At 40.9% G+C, this 26,466-nt stretch overlaps 1 protein-coding gene and 1 long non-coding RNA gene across 4 annotated transcripts in view; one reads left to right on the top strand and one right to left on the bottom strand.

Annotated features, from left to right (window-relative positions):
- Positions 1-26,466, bottom strand: part of LOC119251631 (zinc finger protein 420-like) — a 257,400-nt gene that overhangs the window by 75,005 nt on the left and 155,929 nt on the right. For 2 of the 3 annotated variants that reach the window (XM_054698257.1, XM_054698268.1), the window contains one exon: positions 11,590-12,581. The exons of the other annotated variant lie outside the window; for it this stretch is intronic. In XM_054698257.1, the coding sequence (XP_054554232.1) occupies positions 12,555-12,581 (27 nt within the window). In that variant the 3' untranslated portion in view covers positions 11,590-12,554. Of the gene's footprint in view, positions 1-11,589; positions 12,582-26,466 lie in introns of those variants that run through there. 3 annotated transcript variants of the gene reach the window in all.
- LOC129146360 (uncharacterized) lies at positions 6,424-9,004 on the top strand. The gene is made up of 4 exons (XR_008552972.1): positions 6,424-6,460; positions 6,597-6,663; positions 7,827-7,905; positions 8,038-9,004. It is a non-coding gene; the product is annotated as an uncharacterized LOC129146360 (long non-coding RNA).

A 26,466-nucleotide genomic window follows, 5' to 3' on the forward strand; every position in this document is an offset into this window, starting at 1 on the left:
TGGATGAGTAGTTATTTATAAATGGGAATTCAGCAAATTATTAGAAGACAAGTGTGCCATGCTGACCTTTGCCAATCCTCTTGACCAAGGTTCTTTTGAGGAATAAGTAATTGCTGCTTTTTGCATCATTCTCACCATAGACATATGTTTCGCATTGTCAGATGGTTCCGTAGGATTGATGTGTGATGTAGTATAATGCAGCTCAGTTCATTAATTTGCATTAAACAATGCACAATTACTAGTTTTTTTTTTTTTAATAGAGCAGTTATTTATTTATTTGTTTGTTTGTTTTGTTTATACATGCACTGGGTACAGTCAGAAGCATGGAGGGTGAGAGGAAATTCACCCAGGCCAGAGCGGGGGCAGAGCATTCAGATGGGACCGAAGTACACTGCTTGAGGGGAGCAGCGGGCAGGAGAGTCTGCGCCGCCATGTGGACCCTCCTCCGGTGGCTGGGGAGCAGCCAGGACGAACCGGCACTGTTAGAACCTGCGGCAGCTCGCAACCAGCGCTCAACCGCTGCGCCCACCGGGAGCCCCGCAATGTACTAGTTTTTCTGTACTTTTTTTCTTGACCTTATAGAAATGGCCTCAGATAGACTCATTGACCTTCAATCATAAATCAGCCCTTTACTGGTCAAGAGGTGAAGTGGGTTAACAGTGGATTTACTTGTAAATTGAGAAGAGATAAATCGTTGTTCCTCCAGGGTAGTGCTGTATTTATAGATTGGAAGGCAGAACCAGGTTTCAAAAAGCATTTTACAGGAAGGTAAAGTCTTAAAGACCTTGGGTGTTTTTGATCTCTGAAACTTGTATATCTGCACAATGCCGCGGACCAGCACAGCAGTGAACGAGGAGGCCCTCTCAGGGTTGAGAGACTGCGCAGGGTGGTCAGGGATTCGGTGAATAAATGACACACAGACACACCTCAAGAAAGTGGAAATCTGAGTGTAATTTTATTTAAGTTAGTGGCCAGTATCTATGTTTTTCTAAAGGCATAGGATCGGTTATCAGTGAACTAAAGCAGTTGGCTCATAGGTTTAACTTATCATTGACAAGGCAGTGATTTATGTCCAGAGTTACATTTGGATCTAGGCACATTCCTAAGCAGTCAGACCATTAGTTTTGTCTTTTGTTTTATATAATTACATTTTTTTCTAGCTAACCACCAAATTCCTTAATCATTATTAATTATAACAGGTGCACTTATTATTTTTTATGTAATAACATTTTTTCATTAGGGATCAAAGCTAAGGAATTTTAACATATAACAGAGCAATTATTGAACTAACAATTTTGTTGTTACACAAGGTTTAGTGGTGTTTCATTTGAGTCATCCTTGTTACTAGATTTCATATGTTTCTTTAATTTAGCAATCAATGACCTTTACAGAGGAGAAGGAAGAAGTTTTAGAAAGAGAGTGAAGGGATAAAGTTTGTAGGTCTGAGGAGACGAGATAAGGCTCCTTTTGGTCAGCATTTTTGTGGTGGCTCCTGGTGGTCGTTATCTTTTGATAGGTCTGTCTCATCTATGTCTTCAGGGAACTTTGCTGTACTCCCCTGCGCGCTGGTTCCTTGCCCAGCCGGACCTAGGGACCCTGGTGAAAGCCATTAGCCCTAAAGGTCACTGCAGGGGGAGGTGCAGCAGCACAATTGTTGTAAAATACACTAATAAAATAAGATAGGATGTTGCTTTATATTTGCCTGTGTTAGGACTTGAGGTGTTGTACAGGTAGAATGAAGGCTACATAAAATAAACTCATAAGCTGAATCTTAATTCCTTTGGGAAACCCACCACTTTTATTTATAGGTCTATAAGCCTAACAGATAAAAATAACTAAGAAAATATATTACAAGTGTATTTCATACCACTCTCCAATCTGTAAGCATTGGATGATCTGTAAGCATTTCCATCCCATAAACCTGCCTGATAAATATCTGTTAACTTGAATATGTGGAATTAATCTCTTCATTAGAAGTAACCTAAACCTACATACAGAATAATAGGACGACATGATGGGCCTGGTCTTTAGCTAGTTTGTGATTATATTACACTACACAGATATATCCTTGACTGCAAAATGACAGAATAATTTTAGAAATTTGCAATATAAAAAGCAAGCACATTTGGCATATAAAATAGTGTCAGAGATTTCAGAGCAATATTAAAATCTGCATTTTATTTTTAAAACATGGAAATCTGCTTCTAGCAAGAGTCAAGCACTTTAACCAGTATGAAAAAATCAGTCAGTTTTTAGATATTGTAATCTATTTCTAGGTTATCCAAGTCAGCCCTTTGGATATTTTTAGCTATATCTATCCACCACAAAGCATTAAGCAAATGACAACATGGGTCAAACATTAAGAATTTAAACGTCGGGGGCCTCCTTGGTGGTGCAAGGGGTTAAGTTGCACCACTATGAAGCTATTCTCAGCCACTGCAGCACTGCATTCATTCAGTCCCCAGCCAGGATGCTACCCGCATGGCATAGCAGACCTCTCCTGTCTCACCTGCTGCTCCCCTCAGCAGTGTATTTCAGTCAATCCGCCTGTTCTGCTCCCCACTCTGTCTCTGGTGGGTCCTCTCAGCCCCCATGCCTCTGACCCGTACCCGAGTTCTTGTATGCATAATAAGCCTTAAAAAAAGAATTTAAATATTAATCAACACTGAATGGGGACTACTGTCTGCAGAAATACACTGCTCTGTGTCATTCTTCATGGGCTCATATGATTAAGTGTTATATGAGATGGAAGAATGACAACACGATCTTCCCACTCTCTGAAATGTGCATTTGACATCTTCAACCTAAATAACCATGAGGGAAAATTGACTTCAGGAAAATCAACTCTGCTACCACTTAGTAACACCTAAAAATAAGACCCAAAGGATCAACATGTTAATAGATAACTTCAACATGTTTCTGAACAAAACTCAATAATGCTTGTAAAAACAAAAATCTATACCGTACCCAACAATGTGAAAATCTAAAATGCCTGCCATCCAATTAAAAATTACGAGACCTTTTAAAAAAGAGGAAAACACAAACATCGATCAATTGAAGTAGACCCAGAAATGACATTAGTGGCAGAATTAGTAAACTAGGACATGAAAGCAAATATTATTGCTGAATTCTGTGTGTTCAAGAAGCCGAAGAATAGATTGACATTAAGAGGAGATATAGACTATATAAAAGAGGCACACATTAAAATTCAAGAGATGAAAATTGCTATGTCTGAGATTGAAAAGTTCACTGCATAAAATCAATGAGAATCAAGCGCACTGAAAGAACTGCAAGGAGAAATAAATGAATCTACTGACAGAGTTGGATATTTCTACACCCATCACACCCATTCTGGACAAATCCAGAGGAAAAACTCTGTGAAGACATAGTGGAACTCAACAGTAGTGTCAATTAATTGGATAGCTATAGAATTTTTCATCTAACAACAGCAGGTGGGCCCATTCTGGTGGCCTAGGGGTTAATCTCAGCCCTATCACCCCTATGGGGCTGAGTTCCATCCCTGCCAGGGAGTTAACTCACATAAGGTACAGCAGACCTCTCCAGTGGTGCCCCACTGCCCTCAGCAGTGTATATTTTGGTCCTTCTGCCTGTTCTGCTCCCCACTCTGTCTCTGGTGAATCCTCTCAGCCCCTCATCTCTGACCTACACCCCAGTTACTTATTTAATTATTTACTTATTGTTGTGTATTAAATCTCAAAAGAAAGTAAAAAATAGTTTTTATTGGGCAAAAATGAAAACACAACTTATCAAAATATGTGGAATATAGAGAATCCAGTGTACCAAGGGCTATTCATAGCCTTGAATTGATATAAAAAGAAGAAAGATGTAATATGCATAATACAAGTTTCCACATTAGGAAACTAGAAAAAGATGACAAAAGTAAGGCCATAGCAAGTAGAAGAAAATAAATAATAATGCCTAGAGCAGACATTTGTGAGACTGGAAACAGGAAATTAATGGAAAAAATAAATGGAGACAAAAATTATTTCTTTAAAAAGATCAGTAAAATGTATAAGGCTCTAACAAGATTCAGTAAGACAAGAGTAGGGCACAGTCTGCTAACTTGAGAAAATAAAGTGTCACAAGTTCCATATAATTGTAAAGGATTACAGAAGAAGAAAGAGAAGGAGAAGAAACTATAAACAAGTCTGTCCACAAATTGGATAATCCTGAAATGAACCAATTCCTTGAAAAATACAATATGTTCAATCTCACAAACAATTCCTCTTCTGGGTACATATCCAAATGGATGAAATCACTGTATCTGTTCCCCTTGTTCACTGCATCATTATTTACAACAGTCAATACATGGAATCAACCTAAGTGTTCATTTATGGATAGTTGGATAAATACTGTATGATTTCACTTAATGTGGAATGCCAAAAAACCCAAACTCGTAAACAGAGAAAATATTGGTGGTTGCCAGGGGTATTGACTAGGGTATTGATTAGGGTCTTTATAGTTGAAATGTTTAGTAAAATAATGCCCTAACAAGTTTTGAACAGATACAAATAGTTTACTGTTCACAACTTTGAAAATGCCAAAAAATATAAGAAAACATAGAAACAATTTTCCATTTTGTACCCACCGATATTGCCACTTGTCATAGTTTTTCAAATACTGTAGGGGTATTGACTAGGGGTGGGAAAAATGGATGGTAATGATCAAAAGGTACAAGTCATAAGATAGATAAGTTCTGGGCATTTAATGAACAGCACGGTGACTATCGTTGGCAGTGGTTTAGTGTATACTGAAGAGCTGATAAACATGCTCTTAAAAGTTCACATCCCAAGGAAAAAACAATTGTGACTATATGAGGTGAGGATGGTTAACTAAATCTATTGCAGTAATCATTATGCAATGTGCACATATATGAAATCATTAAGATAATAAATAAACAATGATGTGCTATGTAAATTACACCTCAATAAAATTGGCCAAAATGCAGAGCTTATTTTATATCCATTACATCTCATAAAACTTTTCAAAAATGAAAGAAAAGACAAATAATATCAAGTAGAGAGAGTAAGAGTTATGCATGTGGGAAGACCTAATGTTTAACTTTGTTTTATTATTCACAGTTTAGCTTTGGTTTGACTCATATGTTCATAGGTCCTTTTCATGTTAGTAAAAATAATAAAATGATTAGATAATATCAGGGCAGAATGATACAATAATGAGCGTTTTAAAACAATGGCTGTAATGTTTAATCTGATTCTCTGTAGCTTTTCTCCCCAAAGTTATAAATGATAATAAAATTTTTCAAAGTCTATTCAAATGGTGTTGAAACTTCACAGTGAATGACATCGACAAATTAATTTCTATGATATCTTGAAGTAGAAGACTATTTTTACTTCTATTTCAAGTTTTCATTTAGTGAGAAACAGTGATACATTCCAGTTTCCTCAAGGATATGCTTTGAAGAATTTTGGACAGTTATATTTTAGGATATTTTGGGACTTAATAATGGTCAAATCTAGTACAAAGAGAATGCCACGAGAACCTGCTCTTTAAAACAGGTTGTCTGCTGCTGTGTTTCACCTATGACCTGTGCATTTCTGTGTATTCAGACATGGAACTTGACAACCTAGTCTGCACAGAGGAACTGGTAATGCCTTGACTTTAGGAGAAGGTGGACAGTTGCTAGTCTTCTGTTTCCTTTTTTTTTTTTTTTCCTTGTGGCAAAGGGTGGACTGATGTGTGGATATGTGTTTTTCTGAGGTTTCTGGCATGTATCACACCTCTGACCATGATCTCAACTGGAAAACTCGAGCCAATTGTATTCCCATAGGTGTTAGCAGACCTTAAATCGTGGTTTGGTAATGTGTTTAAAGCTATAATTTTAATAGTCCTGAAATACTCAGGTTTTTTGCTAGGAAGATAATGATATAAAGCTAAGAGCTATGGATTCTTCAAAACAGATGTTGGTAGATGGCTTTTCTCGTTACACAATTACAGACAGAAAAGTCACATAGGTTACAACCTGGAGGATGGTCTTGGAGTCGTACAATCATTCTGTTCTCAGTGGTTAGAGAAAAACGTAAGATGTCAGAAATCAGTGTGTAATCCTTTATGTTCATTCCAGAATTTTTTATAGGGGTAAATGTTGGTTATTCAAGAGATCACTATATAACTTTTCCAACTGTATGAGTCTTTATAGTTGAAATGTTTAGTAAAATAATTTCCTAACAAGTTTTGAACAGATATAAAGTTTACTGTTCACAACTTTGAAAATGCCAAAAATATAAGAAAACGTAGAAACAATTTCATTTTGTACCCATCCATATTGCCATGTCTCATAGTTTTGCAAATTCTCTGTGCTTGTGTCACAGGTCACAACCTCAGGAGATTTTTTAAGCGTGATATGAAACCACTGCCATCCATGGAGGGCCTGGAAAGATCTTAGAATATTGGTAGGTGGCATTTTTAATAATGAATGGTACGTACTTACAAAACTTTGTCTTGGTCAGCTACAAGACAAGGAGTTTTCTGAAAAGTTAATGTAATCACCGAAACTGAAAAGTTTATGTCATCACCTGTATTGTCTAAATTGTCTAAACATTTTTCTTTTTCAGTCATATGTCCTTGGGCAGCTTCTAGGAGCAAGGAAGGCAAACAGAATGTATACTGATGGGAGAAGAGGTACAGCGCCTTTAATATCCCAGGTCCAACTTTGAATCAACAAGTGCTCACATTCTCGTGGTTGCCTTCCTCAACACAAGAGACATCCTACGTTTTCTAATTACCAAACAAGCGAACACACACAAAACAACCTCCCCCAAACCCAGCAGCTGAAACAGAGCTAAGAGGCGGGGACATGATGTTTTCAACATAGACCAACACTGCTCGCTCCCTTGTCATACCGTGCATATTAAATCAGACGACCGACATAGTTGTACAGTGCCTCGATCACCACAAAGGTCGCTGCAGAAGAGTGTCAGCGGAGCAGACACAGCCCCCTCTGCTCCAGTTGAAACTTTGCCATAATTGACATCATTTTTCTCCGTTCCCACTCATTCTACTTTGTACCGCTGTGCTTCAGCCAGTCTTCTACCGGTCTTCATTGATTGCCTCTTGGGAAGACTTAGTTGGGATATACCCATCGGGTTATGGTTGTGACAAATACCAGTGTTCAGTTATTTCAGGCATATAAGTATCAGGCGTCCCTCAGGTCGTAAAATAGCTCTTCCTACTCACAATGTGAGTTCCCCCACCTGTCACAGTGAGCAGGATCATTACTAATCAAACAATTATGGCAACTAGATCATCATCAATAGATAAAATCTTTTATTTGCCTATTTAGCATGCCAGCATTAATGCACAAAATATGTAGCCCTTTGTATCTTTAACTTTAGTGGTATTCTCATTGTAATGTCTTGTAAAATCATTTTCCCACCCCCACCCCATGGAGGCAAGATTTTTATTCCAGTGAAATTAACTTTTACAGATGAGAAGTGTAAATTACATTAAGTAGTCAGTATGAATGATGGTGACTAGAGCTCATCATACTTCTATTCCTTAACTCTCAGACACATGTAGTCTAGCTGCTGGGGATACAGCACCATAAATAGCCCAATAGTTTAGTTTTATATACTGTGCTCAGCTCCTCAGGGTACTGTCTCCAGCCAGCCCCTTTGCTGGTTTAATTGATCATTCTGTATTCTTATTAGTCTGGACTTTCTTGATGGTCCTGCATATGTCACACCAATGATTGCTATATGCCTATTAGTCCAAATTATTCTTTTTAGTCTAAGGCAATGCAATGTGAATTCCCATGTTGTTAACCAAGCTTCTGTAATTTTCAGACGGTGGTACTAGAAGACACTTACGAGCTAAGAAATATCTGGAGGATATGGAGAGATAAATCACTGCACCTTCCAAGATGTAAGCCTTCTGATAAAATCAGCTGCCACAAAATGACTCCCTGGTTTTCAAGATATAAGTTACTTCATCATATACACCTATCTTTCATCCAAGCTTACTTATCCTCAGTATTTCGATCTTATTTTTTTCTAGGTTTCTGAACAACCACTCAAACTATTCTTTAATGCCCAGAAATGTATGACGTCTTCTACTTAATCCATTTCTTCTATACAACGTGAAGAAAACAAGTGCAAAGGATAGACTAAGGTCATGAACTACAGGTCTTTTGCTGGTAGGTTAACTATGGCGACCACACTTGAGGGGAGAAATCCTACACTAACAAAGAACTAACAAGGATGTACAACAATGTATTTTTAAAATATAGAAATACAGAGAAAAAATAAGTGCACAATTGCAGATGTGTTTATTGAGAGATTGCAGAGCAGCAGCAATGGCGCCACATTGTGGCAGCGGGTCATTTTTCTGCTAGCAAAGTTATCTCTCAGAATTGAGTTCTTTTCATTCATTGGTTTTGTGTAGCCCCTCATGAGGCCCAGAGATGTGAATTAAGAGATGAGAGTCAGTACAACAAGGAAAGTCAACATCTGTTTGTGTCACTTACTTGTGCCTTACAGATTTGTTTTTACTTGATTCCAAATATCTCACTTTTATCACACCATCAAAGATTGCTGTGTCTGTCCAATCTATTGACTCAATAGATAATCATGGTTCAGCTTATGCTGAGAATCCCTTCAGAAAGGAGAATTATATAGTCATAAATTATATACTGTATAGTCATAAACTAAATTAAATGTAGGTAAATAAAGGAAAAATAAACATCAGTAAATAAAATATTTTTTATGCGTATTTGATCTAATAGGTATGTATTTGTCAAAGGTACACAATACCAGTGTAAGAGGGAGAGATCAGTACGTATTTCCTGTGAGGGGGCGAGGATGTAGCTTGAGATCATCATCAAGGGCCAGTGATTTCATCAATCACGCCCATGTTAGGAAGCCGCCACAGAACCCCAAAAGGACAGCCTGTAAGAGCTTCTAGCTTGATGCTCCAGGCCCTCAAGGTGCTGATTGAAAACGCAGATGTTGTGTATGAAAGATTGTCCGTTGTCAGAAGGCGGCGGGAATTCTTGTCACTAAGCAGCAATAGTGACACAGTCAAGGACCTACTTCGCCCCCGGTGTCTGCTCACTCTCAGGCTACCATGCAGTGCATGTAACCCAGCCGCTAAGAGCATTATTTTTTTGGTTTTTTTTTTTTTAATTTTATATAATTTTTACATCGTTTTTCATTTTTGTACAATGTATACATTTTCATCTTGGTTATATTCCCCATACAATTCCCACCCCCCTCATTTTGACCCTAATCCCTCCTCACCTCCCTCCCTCCATAGTGTGTCTCTGGTTTGTAGTTGCTTGTTGATTTTGATTTCTATTTTATTATAATTTGTCTTTTTCCTGGTCCTTTATTTAGGTTTCTAAATTCCTGCTATGAGTGAGACCATCCAGTGTTTTTCGTCTTCTTTCTGGCTTATTTCGCTGAGCATGATCCCTTCCAGCGCCATCCATGTTGCTGCAAATTGCATGTGTTTATCTTTTTTGAATGCTGAGTAATATTCCATGGTGTCTATGTCCCACATCTTCTTGATCCAGTCATCTATTTTTGGGCATTTGGGTTGTTTCCAAAGCTTCGCTATTGTAAACAGTGCTGCTGTAAACATAGAGGTGCAGGTGCTCTTTGGAATTGATGCTTCTGTGTCCTTTGGGTAAACACCCTAGGAGTGGAATCGCTGGATCCTACGGAAGCTCTGTCTTTAGCAGGTCGAGGAATCTCCACACAGCTCTCCATCGTGGTTGGACCAGTTTGCACTCCCACCAGAAGTGCAGAGAGTTCCTTTCTCTCCACATCCTCGCCAACATTTGTTGTTGCTAGTTTTTTAAATACCTGCCATTCTCACTGGTGTGAGATGGTATCTCATGGTAGTTTTGATTTGCATTTCCCTGATTGCAAGTGATGTTGAACATTTTTTCATATGCCTGGTGGCCCTTTGCATTTCCTCTTTGGAGAAGTTTCTTTTTAGCTCTTCTGCCCATTTTGTGAATGGATTATTTACTTTGTTTTTTTGAGTCTCTTCAGCTCGCTCAGAGCATTCATTATTTTATGAGGACATCAGAAGTCTGCAGACTTAAATCTCTAGAAACTTTTTTTTTTTTTTAAACATTTTTTTTTTTTTTTAAAGAGGCACATATTTTATTTATTCTATACATGCACTGGGCGCAGTCAGAGGCGCGGGAGGGTGAGAGAACTCACCAGAGCCAGAGCGGGGAGCAGAACAGGCAGAAGGACCGAAGTACACTGCTGAGGGGAGCAGCGGGCGCAGGAGAGGTCCGCGCGCCATGTGACCCTCCTCCGGTGGGCGGGGAGCAGCAGGGGATCGAACCAAGAGGCTTCACAACCCAGCGCTCGCTGCGCCACCGGGGAGGCCCTCTAGAAACTTTTAAATATTGATTTTACACATGATCATCACCAAAGAAATCTTTCAGGATCAGTACAATCCTGATTACTTTCTGAACTGTGTAGGTTTTTCTTCTGATTCATCCATGAAAAATACTTGTTTTAGAATTGAAAAATCCCCATACTTTGCCCCCTCTTGTCACCGATGAAGACATGGAGGTGCCGCTGAAAGCCATCTTCCCTCAGCACCCACGGGCCCGAGGAGGAGACAGTGATGATCACTGAGGGAAGGGAAGGGCAGCCGCAGTCTCTTCTGACTTGCTGGAGGAGCAGCTGTCAGTAGTTCTCCTGAAGCTGCCTAATAAAGGTTAAAGGCTCCATTTAACTAAGCCTCTGGCGGGGCCTCCAGGATGGCCTAGGGGTTAGTCTCAGTGCCCTCACCGTTGCGGCCTGAGTTCGAGCCCCGACCAGGGAGCTACCCGCAAGGAGCATGGGAGTTAGCCCCGCAAGGGGGCATGGAGCTAGAGCGCCTGTGGTGCAGCAGAAGGTCTCTCCTCTCTGTGCCTGCTGCTCCACTATGCTCTGTGCTTCAGATCTCGCCCCGCCTCCTCCCTCGCCCCGCTCCTCCTCGCCCCGCCCCTCCTCCCTCGCCCCGCCCCGCCTTCCTAGTAAAATCTAACACCTAGATACTCCGGAGCGCAATGCGAATATCAGTCGATTAACAACTGCCATGCCACTAAACACCCTCCGTATGTAAAGCATCTATTTCCCCGTAGTACCTTGAGTTTTTGGCATAAATCAACTACACCATTTGTTCTTTCCCTATACTGACTGTTTTGTTCTTTAACTCAGCCTTAATATTCCCATGCAAATCATAAACATACTGAGTGAGTTCTCAATGAAGTGATGAGTTCCATCACGCTCCCCCTTTTGTGTCCTCCCTGTGATTCATGTTACAGGGTAACGCTGATATAAAATGGGTTGCCTGACTGTGGGTCCTCACCGGACAACTTAAGACTGAACTGCAGACAGACACACAGAAAGGTTCATAAATGGTTTATTTACAAAAGAAGGGGGAATGAAGAACTCCAGGAGAGGGAGATAAATTGGTGAATGCATCCTACTAGCTCCATAGAGCTGGAGTCCCTCATGGCACACGGGGCCCACACGGCATACAGAGAGCTGGCGAAATGCCAAGCGAACCCCCAAGGTCCACCTATCAGGTTAAACCGGGCCTGTTTAACTCCACCCTCAGCTCCCTCCAATCCTTCCTTCCATGAAGTTTGCATTATGGGATTTGTAGTTCCCGGTGTTTAGTCTGGAGTGGGGGGGAGGAGTCCACATAAACCTGTGTAGTGGAGTTTGTTCAGGGCGTCCTTTCTCCCCAACAATTCCCCCCTTTCATTTTTTGCCCCCATTTCTATGTTGCTGAAGGTCAGATGTGTATATGCTGGGATTCAGGCTCAGATGATAATTTCTCAGGGTTCCAGTTTAGAACAAAAACCAGTCTCCAGGTTTCGTCAAGTGTGGCAAACAAAAGTCCTCTATTCCTGGAAGAGAATTAAGTCCATGCCAAAAGAAAATCATCGGGAGGCACTAGCCAAAACAAAACAGCAAAAATATCAAAATCACAAGAAGAAGAAAAAAAAAAATCTTAAAAACTGATTAACTGATCTTAAAGTTCTAGTCCACCTTGACCCCAACTTTATCCAACAATATAGTGAAAATTTGCAAACTAAATCTTTTTTTTTTTTTAACTACTTGGTTGTGAACAAAGGAACCTGATTAGGGATTCATGGGAAATAAAAAGTCATTATGTGGTGTGCATTTTCTTCCACGTGGGCAAGTTCTCTGGAAAACATTGCAAGATGAGTCAGGAAAGGCCACAAACTTAAAAGAAGTTATGATGGAGAAACACAGATGGCTGTTTAGCAAGAACAAAAAAAACCAAAAAACCTAAATCTACTTTTAAACCATTTATCCTATTTTTGCATAAAACATCGGACAGCATAACCAACAGCAGTTTTAGCGGGCTGTGCTGGAATACCCCACATAGGATCAGAGTGAACTCTTGACATCTGGTCTGCGCAGGAACGAAGTTGGTCTCTCCAGAGTCCACCTGGTGTGTCCTCGTCTCAAGGTTTACCAGGTCTTTTGCTTTTTCCCGGGCGTCCAGTCCTGCCAATGGAGGCAGCTTCCTCACCATCTCTGGAGGACTCTGGAACCCTACAAACAAAAGAGCAGGTTCTCTTCCTGGTTCAGCTCAAATTCAACTGCCTGGAAGAATTCCAATCAAAGCCACTCAGTGGAACATGTTTCCAATTTTCTAGTTTAAGCAAAATTCCCCATTGAAGTTAGGCAAAAATACTCTGCCATGAGCACTGAAAATTACTACCACTATTTTTCATACTGTGTTGGTATCAAGGGGAGAGAAAACGCAAGCACAAGTTACTCTGCTGGGAAACACAATGCAATATCGCTGCCTATCCCGGTTGGTCAAAATGAGAAAATTTCCTTTGAATCAAAACAAAATGCAAACAAAATTACCAGCATTATTTCAACCAAAACTTAGTAAAAATCAGGTTTCTCTTCACCAGTCTATTCAGTCCTTTGTATGAAATTCTCACTGTCAAAGTTCCATTAATTGGAATCCTGTGGGGTCTTTTTCTCCAAAAACAATTTCTGCAGATACCAAACCATTGACATACACAGTATTGTGGGACAACAATCAACACAGGCAATTGACATACATAGGTAATGAAAGGTTTTACACAAGTTTCAGAAAACAGTGTTAACATTTCTGTACATGTCGAAGTTTTATCATTTTGCCAAGTGATGATGCTTCCCTTCCAGTTTTCTTTACTGAGGAAACCAAATAGGACAAATTCTCCCCAGAAGAAAAAGAGAAATTTTGTGGAGTGTCTCAGGTGCTCTACTGAGGTTCCACAAAATTTCCTTTTATCAACCAAATGACAGACTACCAAATTTTACTTCAATTTACATTTCTGGGAACGTTTTTTTTTTTAAGACAGTTTTTTTTTTTTTAAGATTTATTTATTTCTACAAGCACTGGGTACAGTCAGAAGCACGGGAGGGTGAGAGAATTCACCAGTCAGAGCAGGGAACAGAACAGGCAGACTGACAAAATACACTGCTGAGGGGAGCAGCGGGCGCACCAGGAGAGGTCTGTACACCATGTGGGACGCTCACTGGTGGCCGGGGATCGAACTGTGCCCGCAGAGGCTGCGGACAGCTTCGCAGCCCAGCACTCAACCACTGAGCCACCAGGGGAGGCCTGATTTTCTAGGAAGCTGTCATAGATATCAGAAAAACAGCAGGAACAACAATATTTAATCTCTATGAAAGCTCCAGTTCAGGTCAGTAATACAATGTCGACACTCAAACCATAACCTTTAGTTCTTCCTCATAACTGGAGATTTTTTTTTTTTAGGCATGTTTTTTATTTATTTGTTTGTTTATACATGCACTGGGTACAGTCAGAAGCGCGGGAGGGTGAGAGAATTCACCAGAGCCAGAGCGGGGAGCAGAGCATGGAGATTTTTTTTTTCCAATGTCTATAGGCACCATCTATACCAATTTTAAAACCACTAGAGGCCAAAGCAAGGACACAAGACATACAACATATAGACTGTAGATAACTAAAGACAGCTCTTTAGTTTCACTCATAGGCCAAGATGACAAAAACAAGCAAAAAAACCAAAACAAAACAAAACAAAAAACCTCAAAGATAAAAAAAAGGCAAAGGTTAAAAGGAACTACCAAAATCAAGATTGAAGGCCTTTCTAGGTAATAAAAATTAAATTATTAAAGAGAAAGTACTGCCAGCAAAACTGCATGACTTCAGATGTTATTTCCTATCTCCTAAACTTTGAAAGGAAGATTGGTTAAAGCGTATTTGTCATCTCTGAGTTTTTTCAGAAAGTGAGTCCTGGATTATCCTGCTACAGTAGCTGGAAAAGAAGACAAGAGAGTAACATAAGTTTTCTCTTTTTTTTAAATATTTCGGGTCCCCAATGGGTTTACAAGACCAGTGGGTTTTTGTCTTTGGGTCAGTTCCTCCTGGGGCTCTTTTAGATCTAGTGGCACCCCTGGGCCCCCTATTCTTCATCTGAACCTTCTCCATGTACTACCATCTGTCTCCTCTCCTCTGTAATTGCCTCTTGATTCCTTCTACTCTGTCCATATTCCCTCCTGTCTTCGTCTGAGCCTCTACTCTGTGCTATCATTTGTCTCCTTTCCTCTATCCTGGTTCCAGAACCTTGCACTCCATCAGTATTCTCTCCTGGAACCCTTGTATGAATCATCATGTTGTGGTGTCATCAGCCATCTTTCCTGCCTTCTGTCATTATTTTGTCTCCTATTTACCTGTAATTTGGGACAACTGTACTTCCAATGTCCCTCTTCTGCAGTAAGTACACTGATCTCGCCCCAGGGGTTCACTTCTCCTGGGATGCTCTCCCCATTCTGTCACTGTTTCTCTGAACCTCTGTCCTGTGCTCCCTCTGTACAAAAAGCATCCAGGTTTCGGTCTCCTGTCCTCTCTGTTACTATAAACCCGAAATGCCAAGTCTACCGATTGGGATGGACTCATCTCTGTGACACCATCCACCTTTGCTAACTTTCTCCTCATATCTAGGGCACTATGTGTCATGAACGCCATAGTGATCAGATGAGCATTTGCTGGGGCATCTGGATTTATATCCGGGTGGGTGGTACATCTCTGGATAATTCATTCAAGGAACTCTGATGGATCCTTGTTATCTCTATGTTCAAGCTGTAGAATTTTACTGAAATTTCTTTGCTTGGGAGTTCCCTGCTGCAGTCCTACCAATAAACACTCTTTATAGACCAACATTTCATTCTCCCATTGTTGCGGTCCCAGCTGGGATCTACCACTGGGACAACCATCTCTGGTTCTGGGGATTCTACATCCTGTTGGTGGAGGCAATCAACCCCCTCCCTGGTTTACCTGAAAACCAGTAATACAGAAGTGGGAGACGGAAATAATTAGGCATAATTTAACAAAATGTGAGCAGTGAAGAAGATCCTGTACGCATTTGAGAAAATCTACAGCACTCTGATGAAATAAAAAGTTGAAAAATAGAAAAACATACTTCCTGTTCACAAATAGAAAAAAAATGCAGTATTTTAAAGATGTCACTTTCATCCAAATTGATCTACATATTCAACTTAGTCCCCATCAAATTTTCAGCCAGTTATTTTGTGGATGTCAACAAACTAACCCTAAAGTTCAAAGGAAAAGACAAAGACCCTACAACAGTCAATACAATATTGAAGAAGAACAATGTCAAAGGAGTGATTCCCTACCTTTAAGATTCAGTAGAAAGCTACAGTAATCAAGACAGTGTGGTATTGGCAAAGCAACTGATAAGTAAACCAGTGAATAAAAACAGGGAGCCTAGAAATAGAGGCACACAAATATATTCAGTTGTTCTTATTCAAAAATGCAAAGGCAATTCAGTGGAGAAAATAGAACCCTTTCAATAAATGGTGGTGGAATAGTTTTACATAAAAATATAAATCTAGACATGGACATAAATTTCATAAAAGTTAACACAAATCTGGTCATACATCTATACGTAAAACACAAAATCACAAAATAATGAGAATTTAACATAGCAAAAAGAAATTTTGTGGCCTTGGGCTTGTTGATGATTTTTTAGATATGAAACGTTATATATCCTCTGCTTAATTATTCGGCAAATCTATAATGGCACTAAACAATAAAAGTCTTTGATGGCCACTTTTCCTTATTCAAAAATATTTTAATTTTGGAACTTATAGATTAGCCAGAAATAATTCTAATTATTCTTAGAAAATATAGTTTAGCCAAATAAGAAAACATTTAAAATCACATATAATTTTTATGGAGAGTTAAACAATGTCAGCCTGTTATATATAGTTCATTTTAATATTCATACATTACGAATTAGATTAATATTTTTTAAAGATTTATTTATTTATTTATACAAGCACTGGGTACAGTCAGAAGCACAGGAGGGTGAGAGGATTCACCAGAGATAGAGCAGGGAACAGAACAGGCAGACTGATGAAATACCCAGTGCTGGGGGAGCAACGGGCGGCAGGGCGGCAGGAGAGGTCTGTGCACCATGAGACCCTCGCCGGCAGCCGGGGATCGAACCGGTGCTGCAGAGGCTGCAGGCAGCTTCATAGCCCAGTGCTCAACTGCTGCGCCACGAGGGGAGGCCCACAAATTAGATTAATATTATATCTACAGATTTGTATTCTATTCAATTTAGCAACATCTTGTGATTATGTTATGTGTTATTAAATATTTTTTCTAAAACATTGTAACTTTGAGCATTTATTTTGTTTCTAATTTTTATCCATACTAAATACCAATATAGTGATTATATATCTAATGTCTCATCATATTTCAAATTAGTTCTTTAAACAAGGGAATGCCTAATTTCAATTGTAATTTATAATTTGAATGGCATTTGCTTTTATTGCTCACAAAATTACATATGAGGAATCAGTCATCTTCAACTCTAACCATCACTGAGCTTTGTCATATTTGACTTATAGAAAACAAAATGAAAAGAATGAGGATATCAAGTAGCTTGGACAAGTATCTTCCTAATTCCAGTTTTCATGAAACTTCTCCAACTAATTAGCCTTTAAATTTAAAGCTGATGGGACTCCCTCGTGGCGAAGGGGTTAAGCACCACACTATGAAGCAATCCACAGCCTCTGCAGCCCAAGTTCAATCCCTGGCAGGACAGAGAGATACCCACATGGCATGGCAGACCTCTCCTGTCGCCCACTGCTCCCCTCAGCAGTGTATTTCAGTCAGTCTGCCTGAACACTCCCCTCCGTGTATTTCAGTCAGTCTGTCTCTGGTGAATCCTCTCACCCACACCCCCACCCCGCATCTCTGGCCTGTACCCCAGCTCTTGTAGGCACAAATAAATAAATCTTTAAAATAATAAATTTAAAGCTGATATTGATATACCAAAGGTTTATAGTCTCATTTACCCAGAATGTTCTAGCCAACACTTAATTCAAGATCTAGGAGAGCAAGAAATCAGCACCATTCTATCAACTTGAGATCATATATCCTTTAACTTAAAAACTTCACTTTTTTTAGATATATTTTTATTTATATAAGAACTGGGGAACATGCCAGAGGTGCGGGAGGGAGAGAGGGTTCACCAGAGACAGAGTGGGGAGCAGAACAGGCAGAATGAGTGAAATCCACTGCTGAGGGGAGCAGTGGGCGAGATAGGAGAGGTCTGCCACGCCAAGTGGGTAGCTCCCTAACCAGCCAGGAATCGAACCCATGCTGCAGAGGCTGCAGACAGTCCCACAGCACCGTTCTCAACCCACTGTGCCACCGGCGAGGCACAAAATTTCACTTTTTTTACAAAATAATTTTCAGCACTAACTTATATTGTGTAAGTGAATATGCATTATTTATAGAAGTCTAATAATAAACCTGTGCTCTACCTACTAATCTGGTAGCAATACATAGTACCCCACAGTGACAGAAACTCATTTAGAAAATTGCAGAGAAATCAATACTAAAATTCAGCGTGTCTAATAAAAATTCATATTGGGTTAAACAACAAAAACGAAAATCTTATTCAGTAAAACACTAAACCTTCATGTTTAAGCTTCTCAGCAGGACTGATAAGTTAGAATGACAAGGATAGAGAAAAAGTCAGAAACACAGACATTAGTTAGACTCATTTTTTAATAGAATTCTTTCATAAAAATATTCAATGACAATCTATGCACATTTACAAAAGTGTGTGTGCATATGCATATGTATTTCCCCAAAAAGTCCAAATAATGTCTGCATAAACTTTGTATCTTTTGTTTAACAAGACACAAGTCTGTCTTCAGTCCGGTACTGTGTCTTGGAGAGCTTATATACTTATAATGGTTTGGATTAGGATAGCTTAAACATCCTTGTGTTTAATAAGAACTTATTTTTGAAAATAATTCCTTTTGCTAAAGCTATCCTTTTTGTTTTCTGTGACTGTATACAAAACCTTTAGTTTTAGAAATTCATTCTGCAAATTCCATTTTCAGTGAAATTGATAAGGTGCTATGGATGATTGGTTTAGAAGCATCAGTGCTATGAGAAAACACGGTTCTAGTTACATTCCTATTGACAGTCCAATTTTTTTGTAAGAAAGACCTGTACCATAACTTCTATGACACAGGACCTTTAAATATATACTCAACATCTTGTGACTGGGGAGAGGATTTTAATTCAAAAATACCCTCAAAAAGCTATTTTCTTCTATATTTGCTCATATTTCTACAGGGTTCTTTATTGTAATTAAAGCAAGAGTATATCTCAAAATTGTTCTGAATCTCTGAATATTTAAATGTGGTTGTAGGTTCCTACTGCCCTTGTGGGGTTTTATTTCTCAGGCTCTGATTACTGAAAGATATTGGGAGAAAATGAACTAGGTAATTTATAATCATTTATACAACTAGGTAAGCAGCACAAAAACAAGACTAGGTTGGAGGACTGTGGGTGCTTTGATGGTAGGAAAACTATGGTGCCACACCTGTGGCGAGAAATCCTATATCGTGTAAAAACAAATAAGGAAGTAAAATAATTATACATCATCAATAAATTTCCAGTATTCGTGGGTAGTTAGAACAGCTTATGTTTAAAAAAAAAAATAAAGATTAGTGCCGTAATCCATTGTAATCAAATAATCTCCCAGAGGACATAATGCAATTGTATCTAAGAACTATAAACTAGGAACTATTACTTTAAAACAAATACATTAAAGTGCACTATAGCAGAAAGATTGTTTTGGGAGTAAAAATATGTTGAAACAAGATGTTTGGATGCCTTTTGATTTCTAAGTTTTAAGTAAAAGTTAGCCGTAGAGTAGCTAACATTTTGCTAGACCACGTAAGGCTTGTGACTTAAAGCAGATGATAGAATTTGAGATAACTAAAAGCATCTTGAAAGTGAGGGTACATCCAATAAATGCAAAGCCTAGCAAAATAAGTGCCCCAATTTTGTGTATAAACTCTGCGCAAATGTTTCATTCCTGAACCACACAATCTGAGAGCTTTCAGCAAAGGACTAACAGACTAAACTGAATTTGAAAAAAATGTGACTTAGAACTGAATTCCTAAAAACAAGTTCATTTCCAGTCCAAAACAACATCTATAACAACAAAATTGGAAACGTTTTAAAATGAATAAAATAGTCCTAAACATCTATAGCAGAACAATGTTCAAAATATAATACAAAATTACCTACATATGAAAACCAAAATATTTGATCCATGTTGAAGAGGAAAGATAATCCTGAGATAATTCACAAGTTACATTTAGTAGCAAAGTATTTTTACTAGCAATTATAATAATATTTAAAGATGTAAGGAAAAGTATATAATCAATGAAAAAAGAAAATAGACATCTAGAAACAGAAAGAAATAAATACTTATTCTATAGGTGAAAATACAAAATGCAAAAATATTTAAAACTTAAATTTAACTAATTGAATGAGAGAAAGTCAGAAAAGTTAGAGAGAAAAAAGTTGAAAAATAAAAGCCTCATAGGTAGACCTATGTCAAAATATTCAGCAAAATATTTAACTGGAGTTCCAGAAGAAAACATGAGTGAATTGGGCCGACAATATATTTGAAGAAATAATGATCAATATTTTTCTAATATGGTGAAATATACAAATGCAAATATTCATGAAGTTTGCAAAAATAAAGCAGGATAAATAGGAAGGAATCCATGCCTGTCACTTCATAGTCAAAGCAGCAAACACTAAATAGAAAAAAAAAATATTGAAAGCAAGCAAAGGAAAACAGCAATTCCCGATGGAGAAATAGTAATTCATTTAACACAGATTCTCATCAGAACTCAGTAAACCAAATTCCTGAAAGCAATTAAAGAAAAAAACCTGAAATTCTATATTCAGAAAAATTACCCTTTAGGAATAAATGTGAAATGAATCCACATCTAAATAGAGGAAAAACTAAGATAATTCATTTCCAACAGACCAGTACTACAAGAAATTCTAAAGGACAATGTTCAGAACAAGTTAAACAAATGTACATTGACTGTGGGGCTTATAAGGTAACGTGTATGTGGTAAATATTTCTACTATGGCATAAGAGATGAATACCTCCTTTCTACAGTTTGTATGAAATGTTAGAAACAAGTTGAATGGGAAAAAAAAAAAGAATATCTATTGTAATCCTTAGAGCAATCATTATAATAATGTAAAAGATTAAGCTAAAAAAGCTAGTAGTCACATGAAAATAAAATTCGAATAACAATGCAAAAAAAAAATCAGAAAAGAGTAAAACAATACAGAAGAAACAACCATAAAACAAATGGTAAAGCAATAGAACTAAATCACAATGTTGCCGATAATGGCATTAAATGTTACATCACCAAGCTTTCCAATTTAAAGTCAGTGATTATCAGAATAGACTGAAAATACCAACTGATCCATGTTGAATTAATTTTTGTGTATAGTGTTAGATAATGACTGATTTTTTTTTAATTTATTTTCTTTTTTTAATTTAAATTTTATTTTTATATTCCCCATACAATTAAAACCCCTTATTTTGACCCCAAGCCCTCCCCTCCCGCCCCCCAACCCCCATAGAGTGTCTCTGGTTCGTAGTTTTTTGTTGATTTTGATTTTCACTTTCTTATAGTTATTCTTTTTCCTGGTCCCTTATTTAGGTTTTCTAGATTCCTGTTATGAGTGAGACCATCCGGTATTTTTCTTTTTCTTTCTGGCTTATTTTGCTGAGCTTGATCCCTTCCAGCTCCATCCATGTTGCTGCAAATGGCATATGTTTATCTTTTTTGAATGCTGAGTAATATTCCATAGTGTCTATGTCCCACATCTTCTTGATCCAGTCATCTATTTTTGGGCATTTGGGTTGTTTCCAAAGCTTAGCTATTGTAAACAGTGCTGCTATAAACATAGGGGTGCAGGTGCTCTTTGGAATGGATGTTTCTGTGTCCTTTGGGTAAATACCTAGGAGTGGAATTGCTGGATCCTATGGAAGCTCTATGTTTAGTAGGTCCAGAAATCTCCACACAGCTCTCCATAGTGGTTGGACCAGTTTGCACTCCCACCAGCAGTGCAGGAGAGTTCCTTTTTCTCCACATCCTCGCCAACATTTGTTGTTGCTAGTTTTTAATATGTGCCATTCTCACTGGTGTGAGATGGTATGTCATGGCAGTTTTGATTTGCATTTCCCTGATGACAAGTGATGTTGAACATTTTTTCATATGCCTGTTGGCCATTTGCATTTCCTCTTCAGAGAAGTTTCTTTTTAGCTCTTCTGCCCATTTTTTGACTGGATTATTTTCTTAGTTTTTGTTGAGTCTCATCAGCTCTTTGCAGATTTTTGTGATCAGTCCTTTATCATTAGTGTTGTGTGCAAAAATGTTCTCCCAGACGGTGGGGTTTCTCTTTGTTTTTATTGTCTCTTTTGCTGTGCAGAAGCTCTTAAATTATCAATCCATCAGGTCCTGGGATTTTGTTTTTGGGGAGGTTTTTGATTACCATTTCAATTTCACTGCTTGTGATTGGTCTGTTTAGGTGTTCTGTTTCTTCTTTCTCTAGCTTTGGGTGATTGTAGAGTTGTAGGAATTTGTCCATCTCCTCTAGATTGTTGAACTTGTTTCCATATAACTGTTCATAGTAGTTTCTGATTATTCTTTTGATTTCTGCTGGTCCGTTGTGATTTCTCCTCTTTCATTTATGATCCTGTTTATTTGTGCTTTCTCCTTTTTTTCCTTTGTGAGCCTATTTTGTCTACTTTATTTATTTTTTTGAAGAACCAGCTCCTGGTTCCATTGATCTTTGGGATTTTTTTTTAGTTTCAATTTCATTTATTTCTGCTTTGGTTTTATTATTTCTTTTCTTCTACTGGTTTTGGGGTTTTTGTTCTTTTTCTAGATCTTTGAGCTTCAAGATTAGATTGTTTCTTTGAGTTCTTTCTTGTTTTTTTTTTTTTTTAATAAATATTTATTTATTTATACAAGCACTGGGCACAGTCAGAAGCACGGGAGGGTGAGAGAATCCACCAGAGCCAGAGAGGGGAGCAGAGCAGGCAGAAGGACCGAAGTACACTGCGGAGGGGAGCAGCGGGTGGCAGGAGAGGTCTGCGCGCCATGTGGGACCCTCGCTGGCGGCCGGGATCGAACCGGCGCTGCAGAGGCTGCGGGCAGCTGCACAGCGCGCGACTCAACCGCCTGCGCCACCAGGGGAGGCCCCAAATCTTCTCTTTCATCATCTAACACGCTCTAGTTCTCAGTGGAGACTTAGCGTCCAACGAATAGACTGAAGTGCGAGACAAGACGCCTCCTCTTCCGTCCCCTTGGGGTGGCACGACAGGCTGGGCTCCCCTCCGGGGTCCTCCCGGGCATCCCTCTCCGGGGCGGGGCCCGTCGGTGTCTGCAGCCTCGCCCCGCCCGTGGCCTAGTCTGTAAAGTCGGTCGCCTCGTCTCTGTCCCTCCCGGCTGGTCTCCTAGACCGTCTCCCACCCCCAGGCCCTGCCCCGCTTCTCTCATCCTCACGCCCCAGGTCCTGCATGGAGAGGCCGCCGACCCCGGGCCCACCTCAGAGCGGGGACAGGCGTATCTTCGGGGTCTCGCGGGTTCTGGACGACGAGGTGACTCTGGGCGCCTCTGGGGCTGCTCCCCGGGGCGGGGCTCCCGGGGCGGGGCCGGGCCCGCCCGCGCCCAAGGACCCTCGTGCGGCAGGAAGGTGGCCGACTGGTGCTGCCCGGAGCCCGTGCAGAGACGGCCCCGCAGAGCCTCCTGTCGGGAGGGCCCCTCCTGGAGAGCCTGCGGCATCTGAACGGGACGGAGAGTCCACCGCGGCCCCGTCGCCGTGTCCTTCCCCGTGGACGCGCGCTGCCGCCTGCTCGCGCGTGATGCTTCGGGAGCCAGGGGTAGGGAGCCCGGGTCTTGGTTCCCACAGGTGGGTCCATGGCTGTGCTCGTCCCTTCTACCCCCACCTCCTGGAGTGAGCCACGTTTCTGGGCTTGTGGCGCCTCTTTCTCCGTTTTTTTCTGCTCTGGACCTTGAGGCTCTCATCTTGCAGAGGGAATAATAATGGCACCAATTTGAAAGACGGCTTGGGAGTTGCTTAGAAATCATAACACACTTATGCCAGGACCCAGGCTCTGCCCCATGGTGTTCAGCCACAGGAGCTGCGAACTCACGTCCACGATACCACGGATGCTGACACGGCTTGACGCGCGCCTGAAACCGGGAAGCAGCTGCGATTTCCCTCAGGAGGGGAAGCGACAAGGCTGGTGCAAGCAGACAGTGCAGTGCTGATGACGGCTCCAAGCATGACGTCACCAGGTCACGAGCAGGTGGGGAGCCAAGCGAAATGCCTACCGCAAAGGGAAAGAAGCCAATGGGAAATGCTCCGCACGCCTGACGCCGCCTCTACGCCGATCTGCAGACAGCAAAGCCACACAGGCAGCAAAATGGCCCGAGGCGTCCGGGGCTGAGGGTGGGGGATCTTAGAGCAGTGTCGCGGTTCTCTGGGATGCTATGATGATGGAAATAGGATACAAAGGGACAGCTGACAAGTTAACTAGCCAACCAACAAGATGACTACTTTAACTAGCTGTCTACCTAACCAGCTGACTGATGAGCTCACTCATGGATGCCAATTTGCTGAGTAACTCGCTAATGTTAAACTAGCTGACTAGCCAGCTACCTAAACAACCATCTGGCTGACTGATCAATGAGGTGACTAGCAAACTCACGAGAACATAACAGACCAGTTTAACTAGTTGATGACCCAGCTAACCTGCTAGTTACTTGGATGACTAGTAAACTAGTCACCCTGTTTGCTAAGCAGCTATCTAACCGCTGAATAAATTAACTAGCTGGCTAACCTGCTAACTAAGTAGGTAACTAGCCGACCACCTGCTACTAGCTAACCAGTTAACTAGCTACCTCACCACCTAGTTAACTAGCTGACAAATGTGCTAAGCAGAAAACGAGTCCATTAGCGAACCAGCTAACTAACTTACCAATTATTTAAGTATCTGAAAATCTGGCTCCAATCCTTATTCAGGGGGTGGGGGGGTCCTGCAAGCTCTGGAGGCTCTGGGTGGAATCTTCTCTCTCTCACTTCCTCCCAGCAGGCACTGCTATCCCCACTGACCTGCCCTCTGAAATGAGAGCCACCAGAGCCTCTCTGGAGCCACAAGGGGTTAAATCTCAGCATGATAAAGCAAACCACAGCCACTGCAGCACCACTTCAATCCCAGGCAGGGAGCTGACCCACATGGCAGCAGACCTCTCCTGTGTGGCCCGCTGCTCCCCGCAGCAGTGGATTACAGTGAGTCCACCCGTTCTGCTCCCCAGTCTGTCTCAGTGAATCCTCTCACCCCTGCACCTCTGGCCTACACCCCAGCTCTAGTATGCGCAAATAAATGAATCCTAAAAAAATAAAAAATGAGACCCACTACTTATTAGGGTCTATTGTGCTGTAGGCCTTTAGAAATCATTTTATTTCCTTTCATAACACTGCTATAAGACAGATTTCATTAGCAACATTTTAACCGAGGACGAAATGGTGACCCAGAGAAATTACATGACACAAGACAAGCTGGGCTCTGCGATCACGCTCTGATGACCCAGGAGAGAAGGATCCCATGAATAGTCACCACCTGGCCTCTGCAGACCTGAGGTGATGTGCAGAAGTGTCTATCAGTGAGTTCTCATTGGTGAAATGGCAGAAAGCTGGTGTCTGAAGCTATTTCCCTTCAAACATGACCCTGAAGGCCATTTGTCAACACACAGCAGACACTGTGCTCAGCCAGTGAGGCTACAAGCGTCCTCTAGGGGAAGGGATGTGACTGACTTCTCGGGAAACCCAATAATGACCAAAGTATTTCTTGCTGAACACAGCAGAGAGCGTGGTGGTGTCCGTCCCCTAAGGCGACAGTGATGGGTTATGGCAAACACTGATTTGAAAACCAGACGCTGCACACATTAAAAATAGATCTGACATGAGACCCAGCAGCCCCCTCCTGGGGCTCTCTGTAAAGACTACACAAACCCCATCTGACGGGACACACACACCCCTTTCGTCACTGCTTGTAAAAGCCAAGCTTTGGAAACATCCTGAGGGCCCAACAACAGAGGAGTGGATTCAGACACGGTCTGCAGACACACTGGAATACGACTTGGCTGCAAGCAGGATGAACTCTTGTTTTCTGAAAACGTGCGTGGGACTGGAGGGAATTACGCGACGCAGGACACGGCAGAGTAAGTCAGGAGCTGGACACACAGACACGGAAGACGGCACACATCTGTGGACGATAAAGAGACAGAGAAAGAGCCACACAGAGCAACCCAAACAAATCCTTGACATCTGACTGCAACACTGGGGCTGCCAGAGGAGAAAGGGAGGAGCTGGGAAGAGAAAAAGGGGTGAAGAGGCAAATGGTGGAGGGTTCCTGGGGCTTTGGTCATGGACGTGGCAGGGTAACTGACAGCCGAGAGGGGACACCTGTCCTTGGGCGACCAACACAGCGCTGTCGGCCGAGGACACCACTGCAAGCACAACAAACACACAGAAGAAAAACCTGAGCGGTAAAGAAAATTCCTGAAAAGGCTCCCACACTTTGACAGAGACACCATCTGCCCTCAGTACTTTTCAACACAAGGCCGGGAACATCCCCGAGGCTGTTCCTAGCACGTCCACAGGATTCAGATGTCGAAACCTCAGAAAGGGATCGTCAGGAACTTTCAGAACAACATGGGTGATAAGCAGGCTCGCGAAATCCTCCAACGAAGAAGAAAACACGAGCACATGAAGAGGATGATGTGACATGACAGAAAGGGAATGCGTCCCGGCATGCAAACTATTTCACTGCAATAAAATCAAACATTTCAGTATCGCACATGGAAGAGAGCCCGGGAAAAGCACATCACGATCCCACAAAATGCAGCAAACATTTCTGAAATATCCAACGTTCTGTAGCAATGAAAGCGATGAGGGCTTCCGATTCCCAGTTAGGAGGCGGCCAAGGACAACTCTCCTTACTCGCCCAAG

This window comes from Talpa occidentalis, unplaced genomic scaffold (assembly GCF_014898055.3).
Source record: "Talpa occidentalis isolate TD23 unplaced genomic scaffold, MPIMG_talOcc4v2.1 talOcc4.2, whole genome shotgun sequence".
NCBI lineage: Eukaryota > Metazoa > Chordata > Mammalia > Eulipotyphla > Talpidae > Talpa > Talpa occidentalis.